Source organism: Corvus kubaryi, unplaced genomic scaffold, assembly GCF_017639235.1.
Source record: "Corvus kubaryi isolate FWS band 111438036 unplaced genomic scaffold, C.kubaryi_AGA036_p1.0 split2-37374, whole genome shotgun sequence".
In the NCBI taxonomy this organism is placed as follows: domain Eukaryota; kingdom Metazoa; phylum Chordata; class Aves; order Passeriformes; family Corvidae; genus Corvus; species Corvus kubaryi.
Window position 1 is genome coordinate 3,066,907 of NW_024582082.1, and position 23,967 is coordinate 3,090,873.

The window sequence follows — 23,967 nt, forward strand, 5'->3', positions numbered from 1 at the left end:
CCCGCTGTCCTGTGTGCTGCAAAGGTCATCCTCGGACTGGGCCACAAGCTTTGAGAGGGCTCCGGAGCTGCAAAGTGAGGACCAAAATCAACCAGTTGCCAGGAGGGGGATGCCAGGACCCCCACGCTGGGCTCACGAGGCTGAGATGCTGGAAGTGCATGTTCTTCGGAGCAAAAAGAGCACATTAATTCCCATCTTCCCAGAGGGGACATTGAAGCATCGCCAGCCTGGGCAGGAGAGCTGGACATGTCCCTGCTGTTCCAGTGCCCGACCACCCTCTGGGGTGGGTATTTTTCTAATATCCAACTTAACACCCCCCTCGCCCCTCCCCGACACAACTTCAGGCCGTTCAATTCAGGTCTTTTCAATGCAGCCACAATGTGCCGCCCAAAGGGAGAGGAGCTTTGCAGAGCGCGGAGGTGACCCCCGACTGCCCACCGAGGACAGTACAGGGAGGTGGCACCGGGCGCCGTCCGGGCACGGGGCTCGAACCCGCGACCTCGGCGCTGCGGAGGCAGTGAGGGGGCCGGGCCGCCAGAGGGCGCCGTGGCGGCGGGCGCGGTGAGGGCCCCGTGACCCGGCCCGGCCGCTCCCCCCGCGCCGCTCCCGCCCCGGCCGGGCCGGCCCAGCCCAGCCCCGCGGGCCGCTCTGCTCCGCGCCGCTCCGCAGCCCCGCCGCGATGTGGCTGGGCCCCGAGGAGGTGCTGCTGGCCGGCGCGCTGTGGGTCACCGAGCGCGCCAACCCCTTCTTCCTGCTCCAGCGCCGGCGGGGACACGGCAAAGGGGGCGGCCTCACGGGTGAGGCGCGGCGGGGCCGCGGGGAGGCTCCGGCCCGGCCCGGGGTCCGTGAGCGCGGGGCGGGGGCTGGGAGGGCCCGGCGGGGGGAGAGAGGCGCGTTCCGCCCGTCTCCTCGCTGTGTGTGACCCCGGAGCCCCTCGGCCGCTGTGTCCGCCCGGGGCCTGTGTCCGCCCCCGGCCGGGGCTGAGCCGGGGCTGTCAGCGGTCAGGCCCGGGGAGCTGCTGCCGGGGAGCTCGCGTAACTGACGGGGTGCCTGGGACCGTCTTCTTCCCCTGTCAAAAATGGCTTCTCAGCCCTGCTCGCGTTGCCTTGAATTATTAAGGTGGTTTATTTGCATATTTTGTGTGTGTATGTGCTTCTTCAAGATGTAGAGGATGACAATAAGACGTGGTTTATATTTAGTAGCAGTATGGAAGTTGTGCTGTGCATGGGCCGGGGGTGAAGCTGTGTGGGTCCAGCCCAGTGGATACCCCTGTGTGGGGGGGACAACCGTGTTTGTGACATAAACTGCTAAAATAACATGACTGTCACCAAAGCACAATGTTAACAACAACAACAAATCCCCTCACTTTTAAAGACCCCATTTATGTGCAGAATGCTTTCAATTATGTGAATTACAAAAATATGCATTTTACTTCTGTGAATTACACCCAGCCAGTGTCATGTATTAGCCCTGTTAGACAAATTACAGAAATGGCGCATCTGATAAACATCCTCAGCATAATTCATCTTTTCACAGTGCTCAAAATTATTTTGAACTGCTCTGTTTGATATCACATAACTTGTGCAGTTTTGCATATAGGCCTGTACTTGTATTCTACAATTTTCCATTTTTTTCCACGAAGAAATGATGCCTGGTGCTATTCTCGGAACATTTAAACTGATGTGTTCCCAATGGGTTGAAGCTTTGAGCTGTGTTTATTTTTTGAGCTAGTGTGGCTCAGTGAGAGTCTTCTTCAGAGCTCCTGGAGGTTAAAAGCCACGTGTCCTTAAGGAACTGTTCAGGTGCACAGTGACATCTCAGAGTTAGAGTGGGATGTTCAGCTGAGCTGGAAGAGTGTTTAAGTTGCTGTCAGGCTCAAGTTCTTTAAACATCTCATTACCGGTCTGTGTGTCAATATTTGACACGTTCAGTATTGTCATAGGAAGGATTCAAAATTAACTTTTAATCCTTATCCTGCCTAAAACTACACAAGAAACCCAGAGCCCAAATAGATCCTGCTGTGCTGGATACATAGTTGTTTGGTTTAGGTTTGTCACATGGGCTTGCTGTGGATAATGTTTCAGTGGAAGGACACTCAGTGGTATATTCTTAATTTGCTAATTGCTACATAGATAGCCAAGAGAGATAAGGCAGCGGAAGTGGCATGTTTCTTGATAAAGAATCAGATAGGGATGAGTACGGTTGGCACAGGCTTACCCGAACCATGAGAGCTGGGAGTTGAGACCAGACCCCCCACAAAGAAAGAGCCCAAGGAGCAACCGTGCTCCCTCTCCAAGTTCTAATACTAGAGAACTTTTAACCTTGAGTGTGTTGCAAAATTAATTTGCGTTAAAGATGCTCATAGTGCATTGTCTAGAATAACACAGCAAAGTATCATCTTAGATATTTGTTTTATCTAATTGAAATAAATACTTAATTGAAGTAAATGGATTTGCTTTGCAAAGTCTGGTCCATCAGCATTTACTCTGGGAAGTGTCTCCTTTCTTCTTTAACATATATACAATTTTTTTTTGCTTCTGTATTGCCAAATTTTGAGTTGCTGACATCTTTGTTTAATCAAAGTACTTCTGGAAACAACCCTGAAACCTGTGAGCACCAGTTTTTCTAGATCTACTTGATTCCATTTGGACAAGTTATCTGCTGTTGGCATTGGTGATGCTGAAAGATACAGTATTGAAAACTCTTGTGTCTTTTAGCTTGGTAGGCTTAAAAATCACTATTAGCAACAGAAACCCCGCAGAGGAAAATAAGTTTCACTTCTATCAGAAAACTCTCCTAGGAAGCCTGAGGATTATAATGAGGCTTCATAAGCACTTAATTGCCATCTAAACTTTGTCCATTGCCAGTAGGACAGGCTGCAGTTGGTTTTTAGGTAATTTACCTGCAGTATCTTCATGTTCTCAATCGAGTGCCACAGCACTTCCATCACAGCTGTTCACAGACTCTGAATATCAGCATCTGCAGTGATGATCCCGTGCTTTTGCTTAACCCAGTTCTTTATTTTGGTATTACATTGCTGTAATTTCTCTCTCTGTGCTTCCTAGGTCTCCTTGTGGGAACACTAGACGTGGTATTGGATTCCAGTGCCAGAGTTGCCCCATACCGGATTCTGCACCAGACTCAGGACTCTCAAGTGTACTGGGCAGTAGCCTGTGGTATGTGACTCTTGTTGGGGACTAGATTTGAGTTATTCTCATGGTTCAGATGACCAGTTATCCCACATAGGAGTATCCTGTGACTGCTCAGGAAACTTGCGAGAGCTTCCGATGATGTAGTGGAAGATTCCAGAAATGACAAAAGTCAGTGTTGTTTAAACTGTAATTGAGGAACTTGAAGCTCTGCAAAAGGTTCTGTTTCTGCAGATGTTAGGAATTTTCTTTCTTCCAAGATGTACCTTGTGTTTGCAAGGTTGTAGTGAGATTGTGCAGGGAGTAAATGTGCTGGTTTTGGTGGGATGATGAATGTTGTGCTCCTACTTACCAGGAGCATGGCACAAGGTGGGAACATGTAACATTGTTCAAGGTACCAGAGGTTCTTTGGGGAACCTCTTTACTGTCTTGGTCCAGTTAATGTTTTTTCTGTTATTTCTGGCCTGGAATAGATGTGTATATAGATCTGTAAAATGTATTAGAATAGTATTTTTTTTAACATCAAGGATCCTTGGCCTCTTTTACTTGGGAAATGTAACTGCTGTTTTAGAATATCATAATGCAACCGTCTGATGCCTGTTGGTGAACTTTGATTAAAGCTTTAGGTCCTAATACTTGCTAAAGAGGAAATATCTCCAGACATATTTGTTAGACCAACTTCGTTTATAATAAGAATCTTCACTTCTCACTTTGTGGTGGAGACATAAAATCTGATCATGAAGGAATAATTTGCTAAGCCCACAGAGGCTGATGTCTTGTTTTTCCTGTTCCCACCTTCTCCCCAGGCAACCAACACAATATTCTCCCTTGCAGAGCTACTTAAATTCTGCAGAGGAGAGCTTTAGCTGTTGCTGTGTTTCACAGAAACTCAGGTTCCCTTTTGAGGAGGGTGGAGGCAGAGAATTAAGAAAGACAGTAAACAAAATGGCAGGTCAGGAGCTGCACAGAAAAAAGGAGAATATTTAGTGCAGATCTGTAATTTTATGGTATCTTGACACTCAGTAAGTTATTTTGTTCAATTTCAGGAGTGTTTTAGTTGATACCCACTGTATCTCAGTTACTTCTAAGCAATGCAGCATGTAAAAGTGAGGCTGGGTAACACCCAAATGGAGTTTGATAAATTATTCTACTGGAGTAAATATGTTATCTTCATCCAAAGTATTTTTTTATCATATCTGGTTCTCATTCTGCTGTCAAAGTAAGAGTACTGGTATTCCTTTAAAGTTATAAAATGTATACTGCTCTCTAGTTGAAAAATGGAAATATTTTATTTACAATTCACTGTGTGTAAATACTAGTGGGCAGCAATCTGGCCACACATGCAGCTTCAGCTCTTCAGCACTTTGTTTTTATAACCCTCCTTGTAGGAATTGTAAACTTTTACTCCTTCATGTATGTCATTCTAATGTTGTTCTTACAAAGATGTCAGTTATTGAGGCCAGGCTTATTTTAGCAATTTGTCTGCTGTCACTTGGTAAGAGTTGGCAGCTCATGAAACAAAACAGGACACAGACTTTATTCCACTGCTGTTGTTGCTGAACCTGTGGGTTTTTTTCACAATCACAGCATCCTATAATTGGTAATTTTGTGCCCTTAAAATAAACTATTTTGTATTACTCAAAATCATTTATGCTTTAGAAACATTGTCAGATGCTGTGGTAGATGTCAAGTAAATTTATATGCAGAGGCAACAGAAAAAACTTTTGTTGTCGTGCACGTTGGGCTGTACACACAAACCCAAATTCGTATCCCTGCAGTTCTTTCAGACAGGACAGCTTATTTGCTTCTAGTTTTATTCTCAGATTAGCTAGCATTGGGTTTTTATGGTTTGGTGTCCAGCTACAAATATGTGAAGATGATTTCATGACTGAAGCTGCCTCCCAGGCAACTGTTTGTGTCATTTGTTTTTCTTCTTTTCCGTCATTAACCACACAGTGGTAAAATGTACTCATAGAGAAACTGAGTAGTGACAGGCATGATATTTTTATGTATCCCACTGCATAAGTATGAAACTAGAAGGTAAATTTACTGAAATATGGCAAAGAGAAACAAAAATGTCTATGACTTGCATTTAAAAATATTTCTTTTCATCTGCTTTTAACAATGTTTCTTATTGTGTTAAAAAAACTGAATTTTTTTTATCTCTTCTGCTTTTTTTTTTTCTGTCTACAGTATTGTGATAGGTATCAACAGAGAGGAAAAAAAGACAAATACTTGAAATAATTAATGGAAATTAAGGCAACTTTCTAAAGAAAAGTTATTTAAATTGGTTACAGAATGGAGCTTATCCTTTGTGAACTGTTGTAGGTGTGTGGTTAAAGACAACTAACCATTGGATAGAAAGTTTGCTGAGAATTTTTTACTTAAGAAAGCAGAGAACTTTTTGACATAAATATTTTGTTGTAGGCTCCCTGCTGACCATTGCTCCTGGGAAATGGAACCTCTTTGTAGGTGTAAAAAGTCCAGTTGTTCTGAAATTTTAAGGTTCTTCTGGTCGTTCATTATCTTTGTTTTAGAATGCCAGAAATCAAAAGAATGATTCTTGATGGAAACATAGGAATACTTTTTGTCTGGGAAAAAGGCTGTGTTTGGTGTGCATTGGCAAACAGGCTGATCTGTTGGTTGTGTGCTGATTATCCTTGGTGACGGTGGGGACATTTTATTAGAAACATAATGCTGGTATACCTAAAATATCCTTGACATGTACACAGTTGGTGTGTGTGATTAATCCTAATCACTGTTCAGTAATGATTAGTTTCCTGTGAACTTGGAGGAAAAAAGGCGTTGTTCTAATTTTTTTTTCTTTGCTCTTGCCATCATCTTCCTCCCCTTCAACTAGGATCATCTCGTAAAGAGATCACAAAGCATTGGGAATGGCTGGAGAATAACTTACTGCAGACTCTGTCCATCTTTGACAATGAAGAAGACATCACCACCTTTGTCAAGGGCAAGATACATGTAAGTGACATGTTTCCCTGAAGAACTTCCAGGTCCTGAGAAAGGATGGGGAGATGGTTATAAGAATTTTTTACCCTTTTCAGTCGTACATAGGTATGAAATGTCATGGAATGCATACAGCATTGTCAACATCAGATCACAGTCAGAACACTGAACAAATATATTTGAAAGGAAAGGGTTATGAGCAGTAGATCTCAAGGAACGGCCTGCTTAGGATGTTCCTACTAATCAAAATATAATACCTCTTTAAAATCCATGCCAATTATGCCTTTGATGCAGGGAGAATGTTTAACAAGAGTTCATCTAGCAACAGATGGAGGAGAGAGAATTCTACTTCCACTGACTTTGGATTCTGGTGTCTGCTGGTTGTGCAGTTAACACACTTCAGATTCCCAGCCCACAAATCCTCCAAAGCAGAAACTTATAACTACAGTTCTTTATTGAACTGCAGAAGTTGCATCTGTTTCAGCTCTCCTGTCAGATTCTTTCTATCTTCTGTGTGTCTGTGCATGAGAGAGATTGTGGTCATTTGTTTTTCCTTCTGGCCAGTCAAGATCTGACAGATTGCAGAGTTTTGCCCTTCCTAGCAGATGATCTTCTTCCTGTTGAAGAAGCATGTGTGCAAGTGAAAAGAGACTTCAGTTCTCCTGCAGGGTGTTCCAAGTGTTCCAAGCCAGCCATGAGGAACTCAGTCAAACATTAAACATGAGTGCTTGTGGCATGTGTTCAGGAGTGGATCCCAGACTCCCACAGTATCTGACTGCCCTTTCTGCATGTCTTTGCCGTTTCTGACATGACAGGAGGACTGATAAGTGCTGTGTCCTGTTCCTTTGTGCCTTCTGGATTACTGCTGTGACCCTTTGCTTTGTACATTATTTCTGTTGGCAGACACATTCACTTCCATTTCTCCTCTCTCCTCCCTTGTCCTTTCAGGGCATTATTGCTGAGGAGAACAAGAATGAGCAGCCCCAAAGTGAAGAGGATCCAGGTAAATTCAAAGAGGCTGAACTTAAGATGCGGAAGCAGTTTGGGATGCCTGAGGTGGAGAAGTTGGTCAATTACTATTCCTGCAGCTATTGGAAGGGACGTGTCCCCAGGCAGGGCTGGCTGTACCTCACCGTCAACCACCTCTGTTTCTACTCTTTCCTGCTGGGCAAAGAGGGTGAGTTATGAGCCTGCAAGTTGTGTTTCTGTCATTTCCCATGATCTTTTTGATGCAGTTGATCTTTTGTGTGAACTCATTTTTAAGCTGACTGGTTTTTTTCCTTTTAGGAATCCTTGAGCTCTGCCTGGCTCAGCACATAAATCAGTTCTTGCTCTCACAGGCAATTCAGTGCTGTTTAGACTGAATGCCCAAGTCATTTTTTAAAACATTTCTCAAGTCGTACATCTGTTTTACTCAAACTGGATTACTTTTTACAAATTTTAGACTGACTGGATTAGAGAACCAAGCAGTATTTTTACCTTGATGAGTTTTATCTGGAACACCTGCCAGGACCTAGTATTTACAAAGCTTGAACTCCTGAGTCCAAAGCTAATTTGCTGGAAAGAAAGAATGAAAACTTCAGTAACTGTAGTTGAAAGCACTTACTGGATGGGAGATAAAGCAGTTCCAAAAGGACTATTTCTAGTCTAGTTAATCCCAAAGGTTATTTCCAAGTATTTTTGGAGAACCCAGTAAAATTGTGAAGAAAAGAGCTGTCCATGTATAATGGGGGGGGGGGAAATCCTGCTCCACTGAGGGCTCACAGGCTGCTTGACCTTAATTTCTGTTTGGTTGTTGTTTTGCTTCAATTGTAATAATAGTATTTTTTTAATTCTTTTTCTCAGTTACACTGGTGATCCAGTGGGTGGATGTAACCCAGCTAGAAAAAAATGCTACACTGCTGTTCCCTGAGTGCATTAAAGTAAGCACAAGGGACAGTGAACTCTACTTTTCCATGTTTCTCAACATCAATGAGACTTTCAAGCTGATGGAGCAGTTGGCCAACATTGCGATGCGGCAGCTACTGGATAACGAGAGCTTCCTACAGGACAAGTCTCTCCCCAAGCCCAGGAGGCCTCTTAAGAACATCTCTGCATTAAAAAGGTATGTATATGTTCTCAGCAGTGAGAAAAGAAGATAGATAACAGGGGATTGTAAAAATAAATCTGCGTTATTTTGTAGCTCCCAGGTGCTGCTGGGGTGTTCTCACTCTAGGGGGCTGCATCACTTATTTCAGTCATTAGCCCTCTGCTTGTTCTCTCTTTTTCCCCATCCCAAATTGGAGCTGAATTCTCACACACACCCTTGTGTTTCTCATGCGTGGCTAGGCACTGTCAGAAGGACTTTTTAGAAACCGCTGAAGTTCATATGTAAAAAAAAAGGTGAAGGAAGAAAATTACACCAGCCCCTTTGTCTGAAGTTAAAGATTTATAAAAAGAAACAGATTTGTATTGTAATAAATCCTCCCACTGGGGACTGTTCTCTGCAGTTTCAGGATCTGATGTAACATTTCAGTTTTGCAGATGCACTTGCATATTTTATCTTGTATTGCAGGACATACCTTGTCAGGGAGGCATGTCTGAAGGCTGAAAGTGGAGTCAGAGGAGGGGTGGCATCTCAGTTAGAGAAAGGAATACTAAGAATACACAGCACAGTCTGAAGGTTGTGATTGGAATGAACATTTGACATTAGTGCTTGAGTGGGTTTTTCCAATGAGTAAGAAAGCTTCAGGGTACTACCCTTTACTTTTCCCCAGAGACCTGGATGCTCGAGCCAAAAATGAGTGCTACCGTGCCACTTTCCGGTTGCCCAAGGATGAATGCCTGGATGGACATACAGATTGTACCTTGTGGACACCATTCAACAAGATGCATATTCCTGGCCAGATGTTTGTTTCCAACAATTACATCTGTTTTGCCAGCAGGGCAGAGGAGGCCTGTCATCTCATCATTCCTCTCAGGGAGGTGGGGATTTCTTAGCTATATGTTAAGACTACAGGCCTCTCTTCTCTTTTGTGTCCTTCTGTCTTTTGTGCTGTGCTTTATGGATAATGGAGAACATGCTAGATCTGAATGGCCCTTGTTTTTGTGTTCTAGGTGACAATAGTTGAGAAAGCAGATAGTTCCAGTGTCTTGCCCAGCCCTCTGTCCATCAGCACTAAGAGTAAAATGACCTTCCTCTTCGCCAATCTGAAAGACCGGGATTTCTTGGTACAGAGGATCTCTGACTTCCTGCAGAGAACACCATCTAAGAAACCCTGCAGCATCGACAGGGAATGGAAGTGGAATGTGGCTGATCCCAGCAGCGAGGTACTAAGGAAATAGCTGGGAGGAACTTTTATCAGCTTTTCAGAGCAGTGCTCCTTACGTCACCAGCCAGTGCTGTCTCTGTTAGGCCATGAGCAGAGGAGGGAGCCTGAGTTCAGACATTTTCTGTTCTCTTGTCCAGGAGGTTCCAGAGCTGCCTTCCAGCAGCCCCCTGGCCGTCAGCCCCACGTCTGCTCTCAGCCATCAACCTGTCAGCTTCTGTGCTGGGCAAGTGCCAACAGCCTCTCAGGGACTGCTCAAACTCTTCAGGAGGGATGCTGAGGAACTCTCTGGACCCAAAGGGGTAAATAATATTTTTATGTAAAACAATTGACTTTAAATAGTTTGCAGTAGGTTGCTGATTTCCTGGCCTGCTCTAGAATGGAAATGTATTTTATCCCTGCTCAGTATCACTGCTGTGTGTGTCACAGTGCTAGTGCTGCATAGAGGTAACTTGACTGTCAGCTTACTCTGTTTGTACTGACATACCTGAGATACTTGACCAGAGGCTGAGAAATGAGTGTTACCAGTGTTCTGGGATGTGAGTTCATGACTTTGAAGAACAAGTTTTCTTCAGAGCAAGAAAGCAGGGAACTGGTATCTCTGCTTGTTAGTTACTCATCATGATCCATGATTCTGCTTGCATTTATGTGGAGATTTGCAAGGTGTAGTTTTAAAAACTTGACTTTAAGCAAGGTCATAACTGATTAAGAACAGGATAGATTAGTATATACATTCTTTGCTTTAGCAGAAGGAAGAGAGGCTTTAAATGTCACAATATTTTTTCTTCTGAAGTGCAGGCCTGAGTATATCCAGAAATCACCTGTCCTACAAACATAAAAATGAAATATTCCCCTAAAATAGCCATATTTGTTCCTTTGAAGGCAAAGGAGAAGATGAAGGAAGAGTCTTGGAACATTCATTTCTTTGAATATGGGCGAGGGATGTGTATGTACCGCACTGCCAAGACGAGGGAGCTGGTACAGAAAGGAATCCCAGAGAATCTCCGTGGAGAGCTGTGGCTCCTTTTCTCAGGTAGGATGTTGTGCTGCATATTTTGGCAGCAGGAATTAGCTTTCTTCACATCTCAAAGGAAAAAGTAAGAATCGTAGCTCATTTCAGAAAAAATTTATGACAAGTTAATTCCATCTGAATAGTACTTTGTGGTGGCTTTCTTTATTATCCTACTAGCTGTTTGTCTTTTGTCTCTGTTTCAGTGTTGGCACCTAGACTCTAACATTTAACGATGCATTTGTTGCTATATTTTCACATCTATTTGTAGTTCATGAGTTCATGCAGTGCTTCTTGTCTCCCTCATCTCTGAAACTGGGAATCTGTATTTCCAAGCACCAGAGGTAAAGCAATGTTTGTTTGTCATTTCAGGGGCTTGGAATGAGATGGTGACTCATCCTGGTTACTATACAGATCTTGTAGAAAAGTCAATGGGAAGGTACAATCTCGCTACAGAGGAAATTGAGAGAGATCTGCACCGCTCTATGCCAGAACATCCTGCCTTCCAAAATGAGTTGGGAATTGCTGCCCTCCGGAGAGTCTTAACAGCTTATGCATTCAGAAATCCAACAATTGGGTACTGTCAGGTAGGAAAGAAGTCTTAGGCTTGTTACTCCTACACAGTGGCCATGATTGACTTGGACTTTTTCTGCAGTTTTTTGTTCAGTTTCAAGTTTTTTCTTCATGCTGTCTATGTAGTGGTGAGAAAGTAGGAAAGAAGTTATGCTGCATCATCTCTTAAATATCCTTTGAACACAGTATTTAAATAGACTTTTCACATTGCTGTTAGATGTAATGTCAGTGTCTTTAATAGTTTTCCTGCCAGAGCTTTTACGTAGTTCAGCAAGAACATCTGGTTTCATTAAAAGGAGCAATTAAATCAAATAAGTGATGTTGCACACGGACAGTATATTGAAAATGAAGCCATTTGCTGATTTGTGAAACAACTTGATGGAAATTCAGGTTCATTTTGTGTATTGCTATGGTGTTACAGGTTCTTGTAATGTTGTTCTGTTATGACCAAATTCTTACAAAGATTTTTGTGAAGACTTTGAAAATTATTCTTGTTCATGTTGTTTACTGAAAGTGCGTGACACAAGATCATCAAATTATTTGCTGCCTCATGAACAGAGGAACTGAAAACAGGAAGAAAAATTGGCTTAAGGTCATCTATTGACTCAGATACCAGTAGAAGCTGGAAATAGATATGACTCTTAGTGACAGTTTGCTGTATTCATGCTTTTAAGTTTAGCTGGTCTGTAGTAGCAGAGCTTTCATGAAGTCCTCCTTGTTTTTCCCCTGCACCTCTTTGTTTGCTGTGCTGGCTCCTAGGCCATGAACATTGTCACCTCGGTGCTGCTGCTGTACTGCAATGAGGAAGAGGCTTTCTGGCTCCTGGTGGCTTTGTGCGAGCGGATGTTGCCAGATTACTACAACACAAGAGTAGTGGGTGAGTCCTTGTCAGATTCCTGCTGCAGCCTGGATTTTCAGCTACGGTTGCACCAGCATCTCCCAGGAGCATTTTGTTGTTCAGAATGAATTAAATGTGATGCGTTTTGAAGATAATGAAGCACAACTCTGTTCCTTTTAAGGTGGCAGGGGTGTGATGGAGACATAGGAAGAGACACTACAGGCCTTCAAGGTAGTAGGTACTACCTTGTAGTAACAGGGAAGATGAAGTCACTAAAAATTGGTATCAGGAGGGATCACTGGCAGTAAGGAGGCATATCTAGCAGAAAATTACTGCGTTTTAGTTTTCCCCGTCTGGAGGCATCTGAATGATGTGTTAAATCTTTGGAACAGCCTCTCAGGAAAGGTTAGTGAGAGCACCACTTCATGGGCTTTTAAAGTTGGTTTGTATAATTGAGTATAGTTTGGTGTAAATACCATAGCATCAGTAATCCTCCGCCCCTTCATTCAGGGCAAATGCACAAATTAATGAGAGGTTCTGTGTTGAGAGGCTCTGTGTGTGTATGCTCTGCAATGTAGGAATAGTCTCATTGGTTTTATTGAGAACAGGGAAAAAAATTAATGTCTTAATTTTAGTTATGATGTTCAGAGGCTTGTATGAAATTCAGTGATCTCACACTGTTTTGTTTAATAATTGCTTAGCTTGGTACCATGACACCACCATTTTGAGTTCTACCATTGTTTCGTTTGTCTGTTTCAGGTGCATTAGTGGACCAAGGCATCTTTGAAGAACTAACACGAGAGTATCTTCCACAGCTGTCAGAAAAGATGCAGGACCTGGGAGTGATCTCCACCATATCCCTTTCCTGGTTTCTCACTCTCTTCCTCAGTGTGATGCCCTTTGAGAGTGCCGTGGTCATTGTTGACTGTTTTTTCTATGAGGGAATCAAGTTTATCCTGCAGGTGTCATTGGCCATACTTGATGCCAACATGGAGAAGTTATTACAGTGCTGTGATGAAGGTGAAGCCATGACTATTTTGGGCAGGTACCATTCACTGTTCTTATTTATAACAGAATAGTTACAGTGGCCTTTTAGTCATCATCTCTTTCTACCTAATAGCAGGTCACAGTTAACACTCTAAGATGAAACTTGAGCTCCAGAGAGGCTTGCTATTGCTTTCTGCAACAGCTGAAATTAATTGTTGGCTCAGCTATGGAGGAATCCCATACTTCTGAGGCTGTTTTGCAGCATAATGCATTCCTGCATCTCAGTTTGAATTTGAACTCTTAAAGGTTGTTTATTTGAAATTTACGTAATAATTCTGCTTTACTAGTTAGAATAGATTCTGGCAGGAATCACCTTCTAGAAACATAAAACATTATCAAGCAGATATCTCCCAAGTCTAGTAAATGTAAGATTTGCTTGTTTGAAATGGGAATCTCTTTTATGTGTAGTAAGATCTTCAGCATATGACTAGAAGCCCACTTTTTAAAAAGAGTAAATACTCCCAAAATAGGATAAAAATCAATTTTACTCCAGGTTACATTGAGGGTAGCATTGCAGATTAGATGGGAAAAACTAAACTCTTCTTCTTGTTTAGATTAATGATACAAAGAAGTTGGGAGTAATGCATATGGGATATTACTTCTTTTCCTGGACACTAATCCTGGAATCTTGCATCTGTTCTCGTTTTTGTCCACAGATATTTGGACAACGTAGTTAACAGACAGAGTGTCTCTCCCCCTATTCCCCACTTGCACGCACTGCTGACCAGTGGAGATGACCCCCCACTTGAAATTGACATCTTTGAACTCATCAAAACTTCATATGAGGTAAAGTTCTGGCTTGGTTTTTGCCTAACATCCCATTTTATACTTTGCGCAGCCAAATTCTGAGCGATGTTCATAGCTTGAGGTGCTTAAGGAGTGCAGGCTGAAGCCATTGTTCCACCTGCTTGGTATGAGTAGAACCTGACACTGTTGGCTATTGCAGATTACGAAGAGTCTGCCTAACACCAGAGGGACTAAAATGAAGACTGCAAATAAGGAAAAAGTTACAGACTAGAGATTTCTTCCTGCTTTGTCAAAAAAGTCTCCATTGTTATTTCTATTTGAGGATTGTTAGTGCTAGGGAGTTAAGGGGGGAAATTCAGGGTAAAAATTGTGAAGCTCTCTGCAGAAACATGGAAGCATCCCAGTTCCCATGAATGGGAATCCTGTTCTGTGATCCACATTATAGTAATAGGAAGGTGACCCCAGAAAGGTGCCAGTGCTGTTAAAATACCTCTGCACTGATAGAGGTGTTCCTCATTATTCACACTGAGCACAAACTCATAAGAAATTTGCTTTTGACTGATGGAGAGAACACAGGTGAAAGAACTGGTGTTTGGCAGTTCTTCTCTGCTATTCTCTGCTAAGTGTGGAATCATTTCCCTCTTTATCTCCTGTTTTTCACCCCATCCCCTTCTGGCTGTTCACACTCAGGCAGCTGTCATTTTCCTGGGTGTTTTGTTTGCTTCTTCAAATCTGCCATCTCTGTTTGTTCTTGGTTTCTTTTTATAAAAGAGTGTCACCAAATTCATATTACTTGTGTGACCTAGTCCATAGAAAAGCTTCTTGACTATGGTGTTTCTGGCTGAATCTCATGGGCGTCCTAGAGGAAAAAAAGACAGGGCTGGAAGGAATGACAACCTGTCTGTTCTCTTATCTCTGCCACAGTACAGGACCTGTATTTCTGTCAGTCCTGACAGATCCTTTTTCAGTTTTTCTCTAGAGACCTCTGATGTCGGATTTCTCATGAACTCTGAATTATTTCTCTTGCAGGACAGGAGTGAATAGGGAATGGAGCTCAAGTTTTTTCTCATCTTGCTGCTGGTAAAAGGCTTCTAGTGGTGGTATTAGGTCATCTCTGAGGGGATACTACACTTGTTAAAGAATGCGTAATTGAAGATTGGTTGTTCTCTCTTCAGGAGATGATGTTGACCTGATCTGCTTCCTTTCTTGTAGAAATTTAGCAATCTGAAGGCAGATGACATTGAACAAATGCGTTTCAAACAAAGGCTGAAAGTGATCCAGTCTCTGGAGGATACAGCCAAGAAGAGTGTGGTATGTGACTCCCAGAATGAATGAGCTACCAAATGGCAGATTTATGGAAAGTGTTTTGCTGTGAGCATCAAGAAACTTCGTGCTGTAGCAGACCAAGTTTTAAGTGACTGAAAGAATGATTGAATGAGATGTTTGGCATGGAGAGAGAGGAAAAAACACCTGTAGGCCTTGACATAGTCTCCCCTGCCTAGTGCTGTCTGTTTTACTGCTTGCCTGGAATCTTTGAGAAAAGCTTGCTAGCAGATAATTATTTTACTGCCATTTAGAGAGTTCATTAGGGAATTTTACTGAAAGGTTCATGGCCAAAGGGATGTGTCCATATTTATTGCTGTTATCTCCCATGTCCTAGGTGGAGAATCTCGTCAGGGTGTTTATTTCAGTGTTGTTCTTTAATGCACCCAAGTCAAACCTTTGAAGATAAAAACAGGAGGAGGGGCAACACAGTCTGCTCAGTCAGGTCTACACAAACAGGAAATAAGCACAGTAAACTACTGAAAACATCAGCAGTTTCTGCTTGACTGCAAACTGCCTTCCTGATTGGTTTCCAGGGGTATTAGAATGGTGATGTTTTCCTTCCCATTCTGTGTCATATCTCCTTGCACTTGTTTTCTTCTCTTCTATGTTACACAGATTTTTCACTGAGTTGTATTTAACTTTTCTTTTTGAAGTAAATTGTTCACTCTGTTTTGCCTGTAACTACAGGTCCGAGCTGTGTCTGGTGACATTGGTTTCTCTATGGAAGAACTAGAAGAGCTGTATGTAGTGTTCAAGGTAAGAAGCCTTTCTTGAGAGTGAGGAAGAATGTTGTGACACAAATAGCAAAGTATGTTGAAAGGGAGGCGATGACTTTGCTTTAATTCTTAATGTGACCTATCAGAAACTGATGTGGCATTCTGTTACGCATGGTGCCAGTAGGACTGGCCCTGTTACTATCTGATTAATTATTTTTAATTTTTTCCCCCAAAGGTGGCCAAGCCACATCCACAGTAGTTGAACAATCCTCAGAAAGAAACTGTGGAACCAATGAAAAGGAATGTCATGTAGCACTGAGAATGGGGAACTAGGATTGACTGTACCTCAATTTTTATTCTCAAGTTTTCCATTGACCTCATCTGTAATTGTGACAAGATTACTTAAGGGCTTTGCCTCTATTTGTCAGCATATGTATTTTTAAAGGAATGGTATTACCCAAGTGCATTTACCAAAGTCATTTACCAAACTCAGTTGTGCTCTGCTGTAGACTCAGAAAGAGAGGCTTAGATCTAAAACCGGCATGCTCCCTTTGCAATAAAGCCTGAATGTCATTTTGTTAAAACCTGAAATCATATTTTGAATTTTTCACTTTAAATTATTCTTTGTGTTTTTCCTGGAATCTCTGTCTCTTCCTTCATTTCGTATTATTTTGTAGTGAAGTAACACTGGGAATAACAAGGCAGATAACGTGTTCCCTGAAATGTCTCTTCTTTGCTCCCTCGGTGCTATTCTTGAGCTGTAACAGTCTCCACTCCTGTGGTGCAGCATAATCTGCTCTGTTAATCCTTTCTGTCCAAAGGCCAAGTACCTGATGAGCTGTTACTGGGGGAATAACCGTGCGGCTGCTGCCCGCCGGGACCAGAGCCTGCCCTACCTGGAGCAGTATCGCATAGACATGGAGCAGTTCAAGGAGCTGTTCATCAGCCTCACCCCCTGGGCCTGTGGGGCACATACCCCTGTGCTGGCAGGGCGGCTCTTCCGCCTCCTGGATGAGAACAGGGATTCTCTCATCAACTTCAAGGAGTTTGTGACAGGAATGAGTAAGTGGTGTTTTTGGAGAAAATGGAGTGCTGCAAAAAATGTGTCTGTCCTTTTCCAAGAAGAGAACTAAAAGGAGATAATGGTGTGTTCACTGTCGTGAGGGGAGGATGACAGGAAGCCTCAAGCTGGACAAAATATGCCTTTTTGGTGTGGATTTCATTATTGATTCTGCACAGGACTTCGAGCAGTCATTGTATGGGAATTCATTCTGGTTTGAACCTGTAAGCAGAGGCTGATTCTTTATCATTAAAGTGCTATTTTTCTTAACTTTTTTCTTTTCTTTCCAGGTGGGATGTACCATGGTGACCTCACTGAAAAACTCAAAGTACTCTACAAACTGCACCTGCCTCCTGGTGAGTGACTGCTTCTGTGTACTGCTGCTATTGAACACGGGCTGCTCTGACATCAATTGACATGGGGTGCCTCATGAGTTTTGCTAATGAAGTGGGTTGTACTGCTGTTGAATTAGGTTAGAGATCTTAACATTTGCTTCTGTGTGAATACAGCTCTGAATCCAGAGGAGACAGAGTCTGCTTTGGAGGCCACAAGTTATTTCACAGAGGATGTGACAACAGAAGGTAATGCAACACTGCTGCCTTTACCTCTCAGTTAGGCAGGAGTTGCAGCATAGATCCATGTGCTCTGAACAGTGATTTTGTGCAAGGCATGGTCCCGTGCTGGCAGTGTGTTAGGATTGCCAGTGTGTTTGAGTTCACTGTCTTTGTTGCATGATGGGGAAGAAGTTTGGAGCTAAAACTCCTCAGTGCCAATTCCATGCAGGATACAGCATGCTCTGAAGCATGGGCACAGACTGCTGAGGAGGAGCAGTGTGCTTTCACCAGCCCCTGTCTCCCACCATGATTTAGGTTTTTCATGCAAGTCTCATTGTCTCTCTTCTTGTTTTTGTTTTCTTCTCTGTGTCTGTCTATGTCTGACCTTTTCTTCTGTTTTATCTGGGATATTGTCCCCTCAACCCCTTTTTCTGCTGCTCAAGTATCTCCTTTTGTCTCAGAGCTGGATATCTGCCTGCACTGTGAGTCTCAAGGTCAGTCCATGGATTATGTGCATGCATTGAGCATGGCTATGGTGCTGATACCACCTGCCAGCCCAGTGTGCTGATGTAAATACTCTGAAATTATTGCTGCTGCTCCTCTCTCATGACACTGTCACTATTAATAAAGTGCTATAAGTAATGAAATACCTTTCAGTATATTCTGCCTGTTGAGTTTCAGCCTTGGTCAAAATAGGTTTTGTCTGGCTTCTTTCAGTGGAATTCATCTCATCCTAGAAACTGGTGGTCAGAAAGAAGCTCAGAACGGGGTGGGGGGGGGGGGTGGTACTAGGCTTGCTGGCCTGGATAGGTGATTCCTGTGCCTACTCCACAGTCTTCCATTTTAAAGGAATAAGGATGCATGCCATTGAATTGCCGAACTGTTGGTAGACCAGTTTACTGCATTTCTTAAAATACAACATTGGGGATTGTCAGATAGGAGATCAAAGTATGTCAATCATGCTCAATATTTACCAGAATACAATGATGCTCCAAAAACTCTGAGTACTACAAGAGGTAGTTGTGCAGTTTGGTGTAGGTGGCTGATTTAACAGTCTGAGTTGAACCAAGACTTCCTGTTTGTTCTAATGACAATATAGGGAACCAGAAGTGAAGTTCGTGAAGTTGGACTGCAAATTGCTCCCAAAATGTCAGTTCAGGCAGTGAATGATTGGGAGTGTAGGCATTAGTCACATATGTGCTCAGTAGTGGTTTGGGTTTTTTCCATTCATTATCTTGCTTTGGATGACTGAACATCTTGTCTTTAAGCCATCACATTGCTTTGCTATCTTTCATATCTGTGTTTTCACGCTTTCTTTTAAGACCTCTGCCCTCTACCTCAGCTCTTCAACCCGCTTTTTGAGTGTGGCTCTTTATCCATCTCATCCCATCAGCCTCTTGCTTCCATCCTGTTCTGTTCACTCCTCTAACCATGATATGGGAGTGTGAGATGTAACTTCTATTAAACGTACTCTTGTATAATTTTAATTTGTATATTGAGTTGTCTTAAGTTCTTTGTGTGTTTTATTGCTGAAAATCAGCTATTAATTGTTTTATAATTCCATAATTTTTAGAAACCCAAGAAGATAAAGGAAGGAGAAATGAGAATGGTCCAGAAAAAGGTAATTTCATCATCAATAGACCACATTCTAATCTCATCTCTCCCGTATTATGACTTGTTCATTGTCTTATGCTGATCAAAGAGACCTTGCAAAGTGTCCCTTGTGGACAGAGGTAAAGCAGGAGGTGAGCTGAGAAATAAGTATCCCTTATGCCTTACTGCTCCGACTCTTTTACATACCAAGATCACAGCATTTGTAAATCATGTTGGGTAAGTTGTCAGCTCACTTGTGAGAAGTCAAGCTGCTGCAGCACTGTTTAATTTTTTGCTCTACTGAGCTGGATCAGATAAACCAGCAGTAAACAATGCAGTCTTCCTGGTAGATGCTTTCGTGGGCTGTCAATAACCCCTTCCTCAAGCCTGATTTTTGCTTTGAAAGTCTGAAACCATAAACCACCTGACTAGTGGCTTGTTCTTGCCTTGCAGAGGAGAAGGGTACCAGTCCACAGGACTACAGATACTACCTAAGAATGTGGGCCAAGGAAAAAGAATCCAAGAAAGAAACAATTAAAGATCTCCCCAAAATGAGCCAGGTAAGAAAGGAATATGAAGGTTTCCAGTTGGATCACTGGCAGCTTAGTGGAATTCTGCAGTATGTGCAGCCATTGTGCCAGCATGTTCAGTACTTGCCCATAGTTTTCCCTGCTGTTCTGGTCTGGTGAGCTTTAGAACCTCTAATTCCACACATTTCTGTTGAGCTGTGCAGTGGATATGGACAAATTGCTTTTTATCAACCAGTCAAATGTAGTGGATTCACTCTGCCTCACACACCAGTTTTTCCTATAAGAACTGCACTCTGTGTTTTCCCTCCAGAGCAGGATGTTTCAAATATGCCACCAGTCACAGAAACTTGTTCAGCTTTTTTGGTTTTGTGTTGCTTCGAGTTACAGCTGCTTGGTGGAAAGTGAAGAATATGGTTACAGAAGAGAGAGTCAGATGACTGCCGTGATCTTTGCAGTCTCTAATTTCCTTGGTGGGTGCTACTAAACCAGTTCAGAAATGCTTAGAAGCTGACCACAGAAGAGTAGCAGAATAGACGTAAAACTTCAGGTTTTCTTAGCATTAGTGAATATGTGACTACTCTGTTCATCTGTCAGCAGAAAACCCACCACATTAAATTGCCAGCTGTGTCTCAATTTAGCTGCAACAGAGAGGGGAGAGTTTGCCTGTGTCAGACTGTTCTGAACTTAGTGGGGAGGCAAATAAGCAATGAGTCATTTGAGATGGTCCCTGTTGCCTCATCTGCCACTGACAACTTTTTCAGCCTGATACATGATTATTTGGTTTTTGTCTTTTAAAGGAACAGTTCATAGAGTTATGCAAGACCCTTTACAACATGTTCAGCGAGGACCCTGTGGAGCAGGAGCTGTACCATGCCATTGCCACTGTGGCCAGTCTCCTTCTGCGGATTGGGGAAGTTGGGAAGAAATTCTCCAACAGGCCCGCGAGGAAGTCTGAGGACTGCAAAGCAAACAATATCCAAGATCCTGTGAGTGAAGAGGAGTCACCAACATCTGAACAGAGTCAGAATTCAGCAGTAGAGCAGCAACCCCAAGCTGACCATGAGGACAAAGCCAGCGTTGATGCTCTGCCTGAAAAAATACAGCAGGAAAACCACACTCTAGGAGATGGGTCAGGGGAAGGACAAGGCTCTCCTTTACAGCTGCTATCAGATGATGAAACCAAAGATGATATGTCCATGTCTTCCTACTCCATGGTCAGCACAGGCTCCCTGCAGTGCGAAGACATCGCAGATGACACGGTGCTGGTTGGCTGTGAAGGCAGCAGTGCGGCTGCCAGGTATGGCAGCACCATTGACACTGACTGGTCCATCTCCTTCGAGCAGATCTTGGCCTCCATGCTGACAGAAACAGCCCTTGTAAACTACTTTGAGAAAAAAGTCAACATTCTCCAAAAGATCAAGGATCAGAAGAAGGTAGAGAGGCAGTTCAGTTCATCCAGTGACTATGAACTTTCCTCTGTGTCAGGGTGAAATCAAGAATGCAGGAGTTGTCTTTGGGAGACAAAACAGGAAGATAGTGTGGCAGATGGCAAGATGGTTTGGTATTTTCTGTTTGGGGTTTTTTTTGTTTATTCCCAGACCAGTAACTACACAATTACAATAGAATCCAATTGATATGGGGCTTCTGACAGTGACTGTTTTATGTAGGTGTTTCTTTGGCTACTCTGGCTGAGAGAATTAGTTTTACATTCTTGAGAGCCATTAGAACCTAATAGCCCCTGACATATAGAATTACCACCATAAATTATGCATGTCTGCCTTTTGCTATCTTTTATTTCAATGAAGTTTTATTTCAGACAGTAACTGCTCCTTGCCTGCCCTTGTTTGCTGTAGGTTCCTGGGTAACTTGCACAGCAGATGCAGCCTGGCTTGAAACCATGCTCACCTCTGGCTGCCAGTCTGAGAGCTATTGCAGTGTAGTCAAGTGCTGTAGGACTCTGACCTATAAATAATCTTGTAAGTTCTTGTAAGATGTTCTGTGACTCAGCAGCTATAAAGCAAACATGCCCCACTGCTCCCAGCACCCTAAGATCTAAACACAGATATTGCTCAGACCTGCAGATTTCTTTCACATATGATTTGGCATATTCATAGTGTCCGATCACTTACTTTCTCCTTCAGAATTCAGGAGTTTTCAGGCAAACCTGGTTTTCTAGCATTTGCTCTTCTATTTCTTTGAAAGCCATTGGTTTTAGTTTGTCTGGGAAGCCACAAGCTCCTTGGCTTCAGTGCAGAAGTGATACTGAGTCAATCAATGGCCTCATGATGGTTATAATGAGGGAGTAAGTTCCTAAAATAGAAGTCAGTGAATCAGCCTCGGCATTCCAGGGCAGTGGCTCACTGGTCTGCTGGACTTTCCCTGTCAGTATGTTTACTATTTATTGCTGATTCCCTGTTTTTCCTAGCTAGTGATGGGTCCAGTTTTTAGGAGGACCTGTAAGAATACTCCGGTCAGTCAGCCCTCACAAATGCTTGGGGCTGGAAGTTGTGCAGGAGCATTGTGTCACCCGCTGCTGCTCAGTCTCCTTTCTTGAGAGTCTAGCAATGGACATGCTCTTAGAAACTACTTGCACATCCAAGGGCATTTGTACCTAAAGGGGAAGAATTTAGAGCAGCGTGGCTCTGCCAGCAGCCCCTTATGGGAAACCTCAATACCAGAGCTCATTCCAGTTAGAGACAAAATAACTGGGAGACTGTGTGCTCTTCTAAATCAATTAAAACCAGAGGAAACTATGAGTTGCCCTTCTGGTAGCAGGGTGTGTTCTCCAAGGAAGGAGAAGTAATGCTGTTACTACAGACAAACTTGTCTCAGCACAGAGGCAGTGGCCTTGCAGGGGCAGGGCAAGAGATGCTGCTGCTCGGCCAGAACAGAGCCCGCACTGAAGGCAAGGTTTGATCCAGCTTTTGGCTGGCACTTGGGATCTAAAGGTAGGAAGGACACATGTGGATGTTCCCATTTAACACTACTTGGTGTGCTACTCAGTGTTAATTCATCCTCGTGACATTTTCGGTCTGTATTCACAGCTGGTACATATTTCTTATTTCTCTGCCTCCTCTGTCCTGTATCACTGGAGAGCAGCCATTAGTAAAACTGCTTTTACTAATTATTCAGTAATTTATTGTAATTTTTTAAAGTACAAATAATACATGTGATTTTACACTGTCTGTCTTACTCGTCATGTATACAATAAATGAATCAGAATCCTATAGGTTATTTGGCTGTCTTTTATTTCTCTCTGAGCTCATGGAATATTGCTGGTTCTTTACCCAGTTATCAGAAAAAGTGTGTTACCAAAACTGCGGGAAAACCAAAAACTCTCCAACAACATTTTTAGTGTTAGAGAATCAAGGCATTACTTTATTCTGGCCAGGATGTTGTTCTGGCCAGGATGTGCAACAGAAATCATTTCAGCCACGCATAGCCCGGGTGTGCAGAGAAAATCATTCCATGACACATGGCTCTTTACTAGATTTTTCAGACACTCAATACAGTCAAAACCCATAGAAATTCATTGGTTCAGTGTTCACTGGTCCCAAGTTACACAGTTCTTAGTATTTGGTTTTTTATTGGTTATGGATTTCTTTGCCTCCGATGCTAATGTCCTCATTCCTTGGTTCTCTTATCAGTCTTTTCCGGACCAGGTCTCGCTGACCGTGCCAGGGGTGATGTTGGGAGCTGATGGTCGTTAATGGTCATTATCTTCTGTGTATCTTCTGTGCTACTCCCAGTCCGTTGAGATGTTAAGCTCATCACGCCTTGAGTGATGAAACAGTCCTTTGAAAAGAAAATTCCTTTCCCCTGGGGAAAAGGCAAACAAAACCCCTGATAAAAGTTATGTAAAAAATTTTAAACTTGGTATATTTCCCAACAAGTGGACTTGGTGTGACTGTACTCTTTTCTTTCCTTCCGTTTTTCTTTCATTTTTTCTTCTTTCTTCTTAATTTATTTTCTTCATATTGTTCTTTTTTCTCTTTTCTCCTTTTTCTTTTTTCCTTTTCTCTATTTTTTCCTTTCTTTGTATTCCCTTTTTTCCCCCACCTTTCTTTTCCCCATTTCCCCCCCTTCTTTTTCCTTCTTTTCCCCCTATTCTTTTTCCCCCTCTTCTCCCCCCTCTCCCCCTTTCCTTATTTCTCTGTATACTTACTTTTAATATAACACAGACCAGCACATCTCCAGCTAGGTGCAAACCTGACCGGTGCCGATGCAGGTGCAGACACGAAGTTAACGCACCGCCAGCCGGCCCAGCAAAGCTGTGCGGGGTCTGCCCTCGGGGAAGGGGGCTCCGGCGGGCGGCTTGATGTGTTTGGGTGGTGAGAGCGGAGAGCCCGTCCCGGTGCCGCTGTCGCTGTTCGGTGTCGCTGCTCGGTGCCGCTGTCTCTGCCCGGTATCGCTGCCCGATGCCGGTGCCGCTGTCGCTGCCCGGTGTCGCTGTTCGGTGTCGCTGCCCGGTGTCGCTGCCCGGTGCCGCTGCCCGGTGTCGCTGCCCGGTGCCGCTGTCGCTGCCCGGTGCCGCTGTCGCTGTTCGGTGTCGC

The 23,967-nt window shown here is 43.2% G+C and overlaps 2 protein-coding genes across 6 annotated transcripts in view; both read left to right on the plus strand.

The window, feature by feature from the left end:
• The first annotated feature begins 615 nt into the window (after positions 1–615).
• LOC121658045 (TBC1 domain family member 9B-like) lies at positions 616–22,641 on the plus strand. Of its 3 annotated transcripts, none has more exons than XM_042014431.1 (22): positions 616–797; positions 3,066–3,176; positions 6,010–6,128; positions 7,062–7,290; positions 7,959–8,217; positions 8,870–9,077; positions 9,210–9,422; positions 9,562–9,723; positions 10,304–10,454; positions 10,803–11,017; positions 11,763–11,880; positions 12,601–12,886; positions 13,545–13,674; positions 14,848–14,946; positions 15,649–15,717; positions 16,499–16,739; positions 17,028–17,093; positions 17,247–17,318; positions 17,735–17,785; positions 18,865–18,912; positions 19,338–19,444; positions 20,212–22,641. In XM_042014431.1, the coding sequence occupies exons 1-22, from the start codon at positions 680–682 to the stop codon at positions 20,902–20,904; spliced, it is 3,765 nt and encodes a 1,254-aa protein (XP_041870365.1). In that variant the 5' UTR covers positions 616–679; the 3' UTR covers positions 20,905–22,641. The 3 variants fall into 3 exon arrangements, with proteins under 3 accessions (XP_041870365.1, XP_041870366.1, XP_041870368.1); XM_042014432.1 differs by having other exon boundaries at positions 17,753–17,785; XM_042014434.1 differs by lacking the exon at positions 17,735–17,785.
• A 1,124-nt stretch (positions 22,642–23,765) lies between these two features.
• The window catches only part of LOC121658047, a 3,680-nt gene continuing 3,478 nt past the window's right edge, over positions 23,766–23,967 (plus strand). For all 3 annotated transcript variants that reach the window (XR_006013831.1, XM_042014437.1, XM_042014438.1), the window contains exon 1: positions 23,766–23,967. This exon is cut by the window's right edge and continues 189 nt beyond it. Coding sequence is in view for 2 of the 3 variants with exons in the window: in XM_042014437.1 (XP_041870371.1) it covers positions 23,833–23,967 (135 nt within the window). In the remaining variant the exon portion in view is untranslated.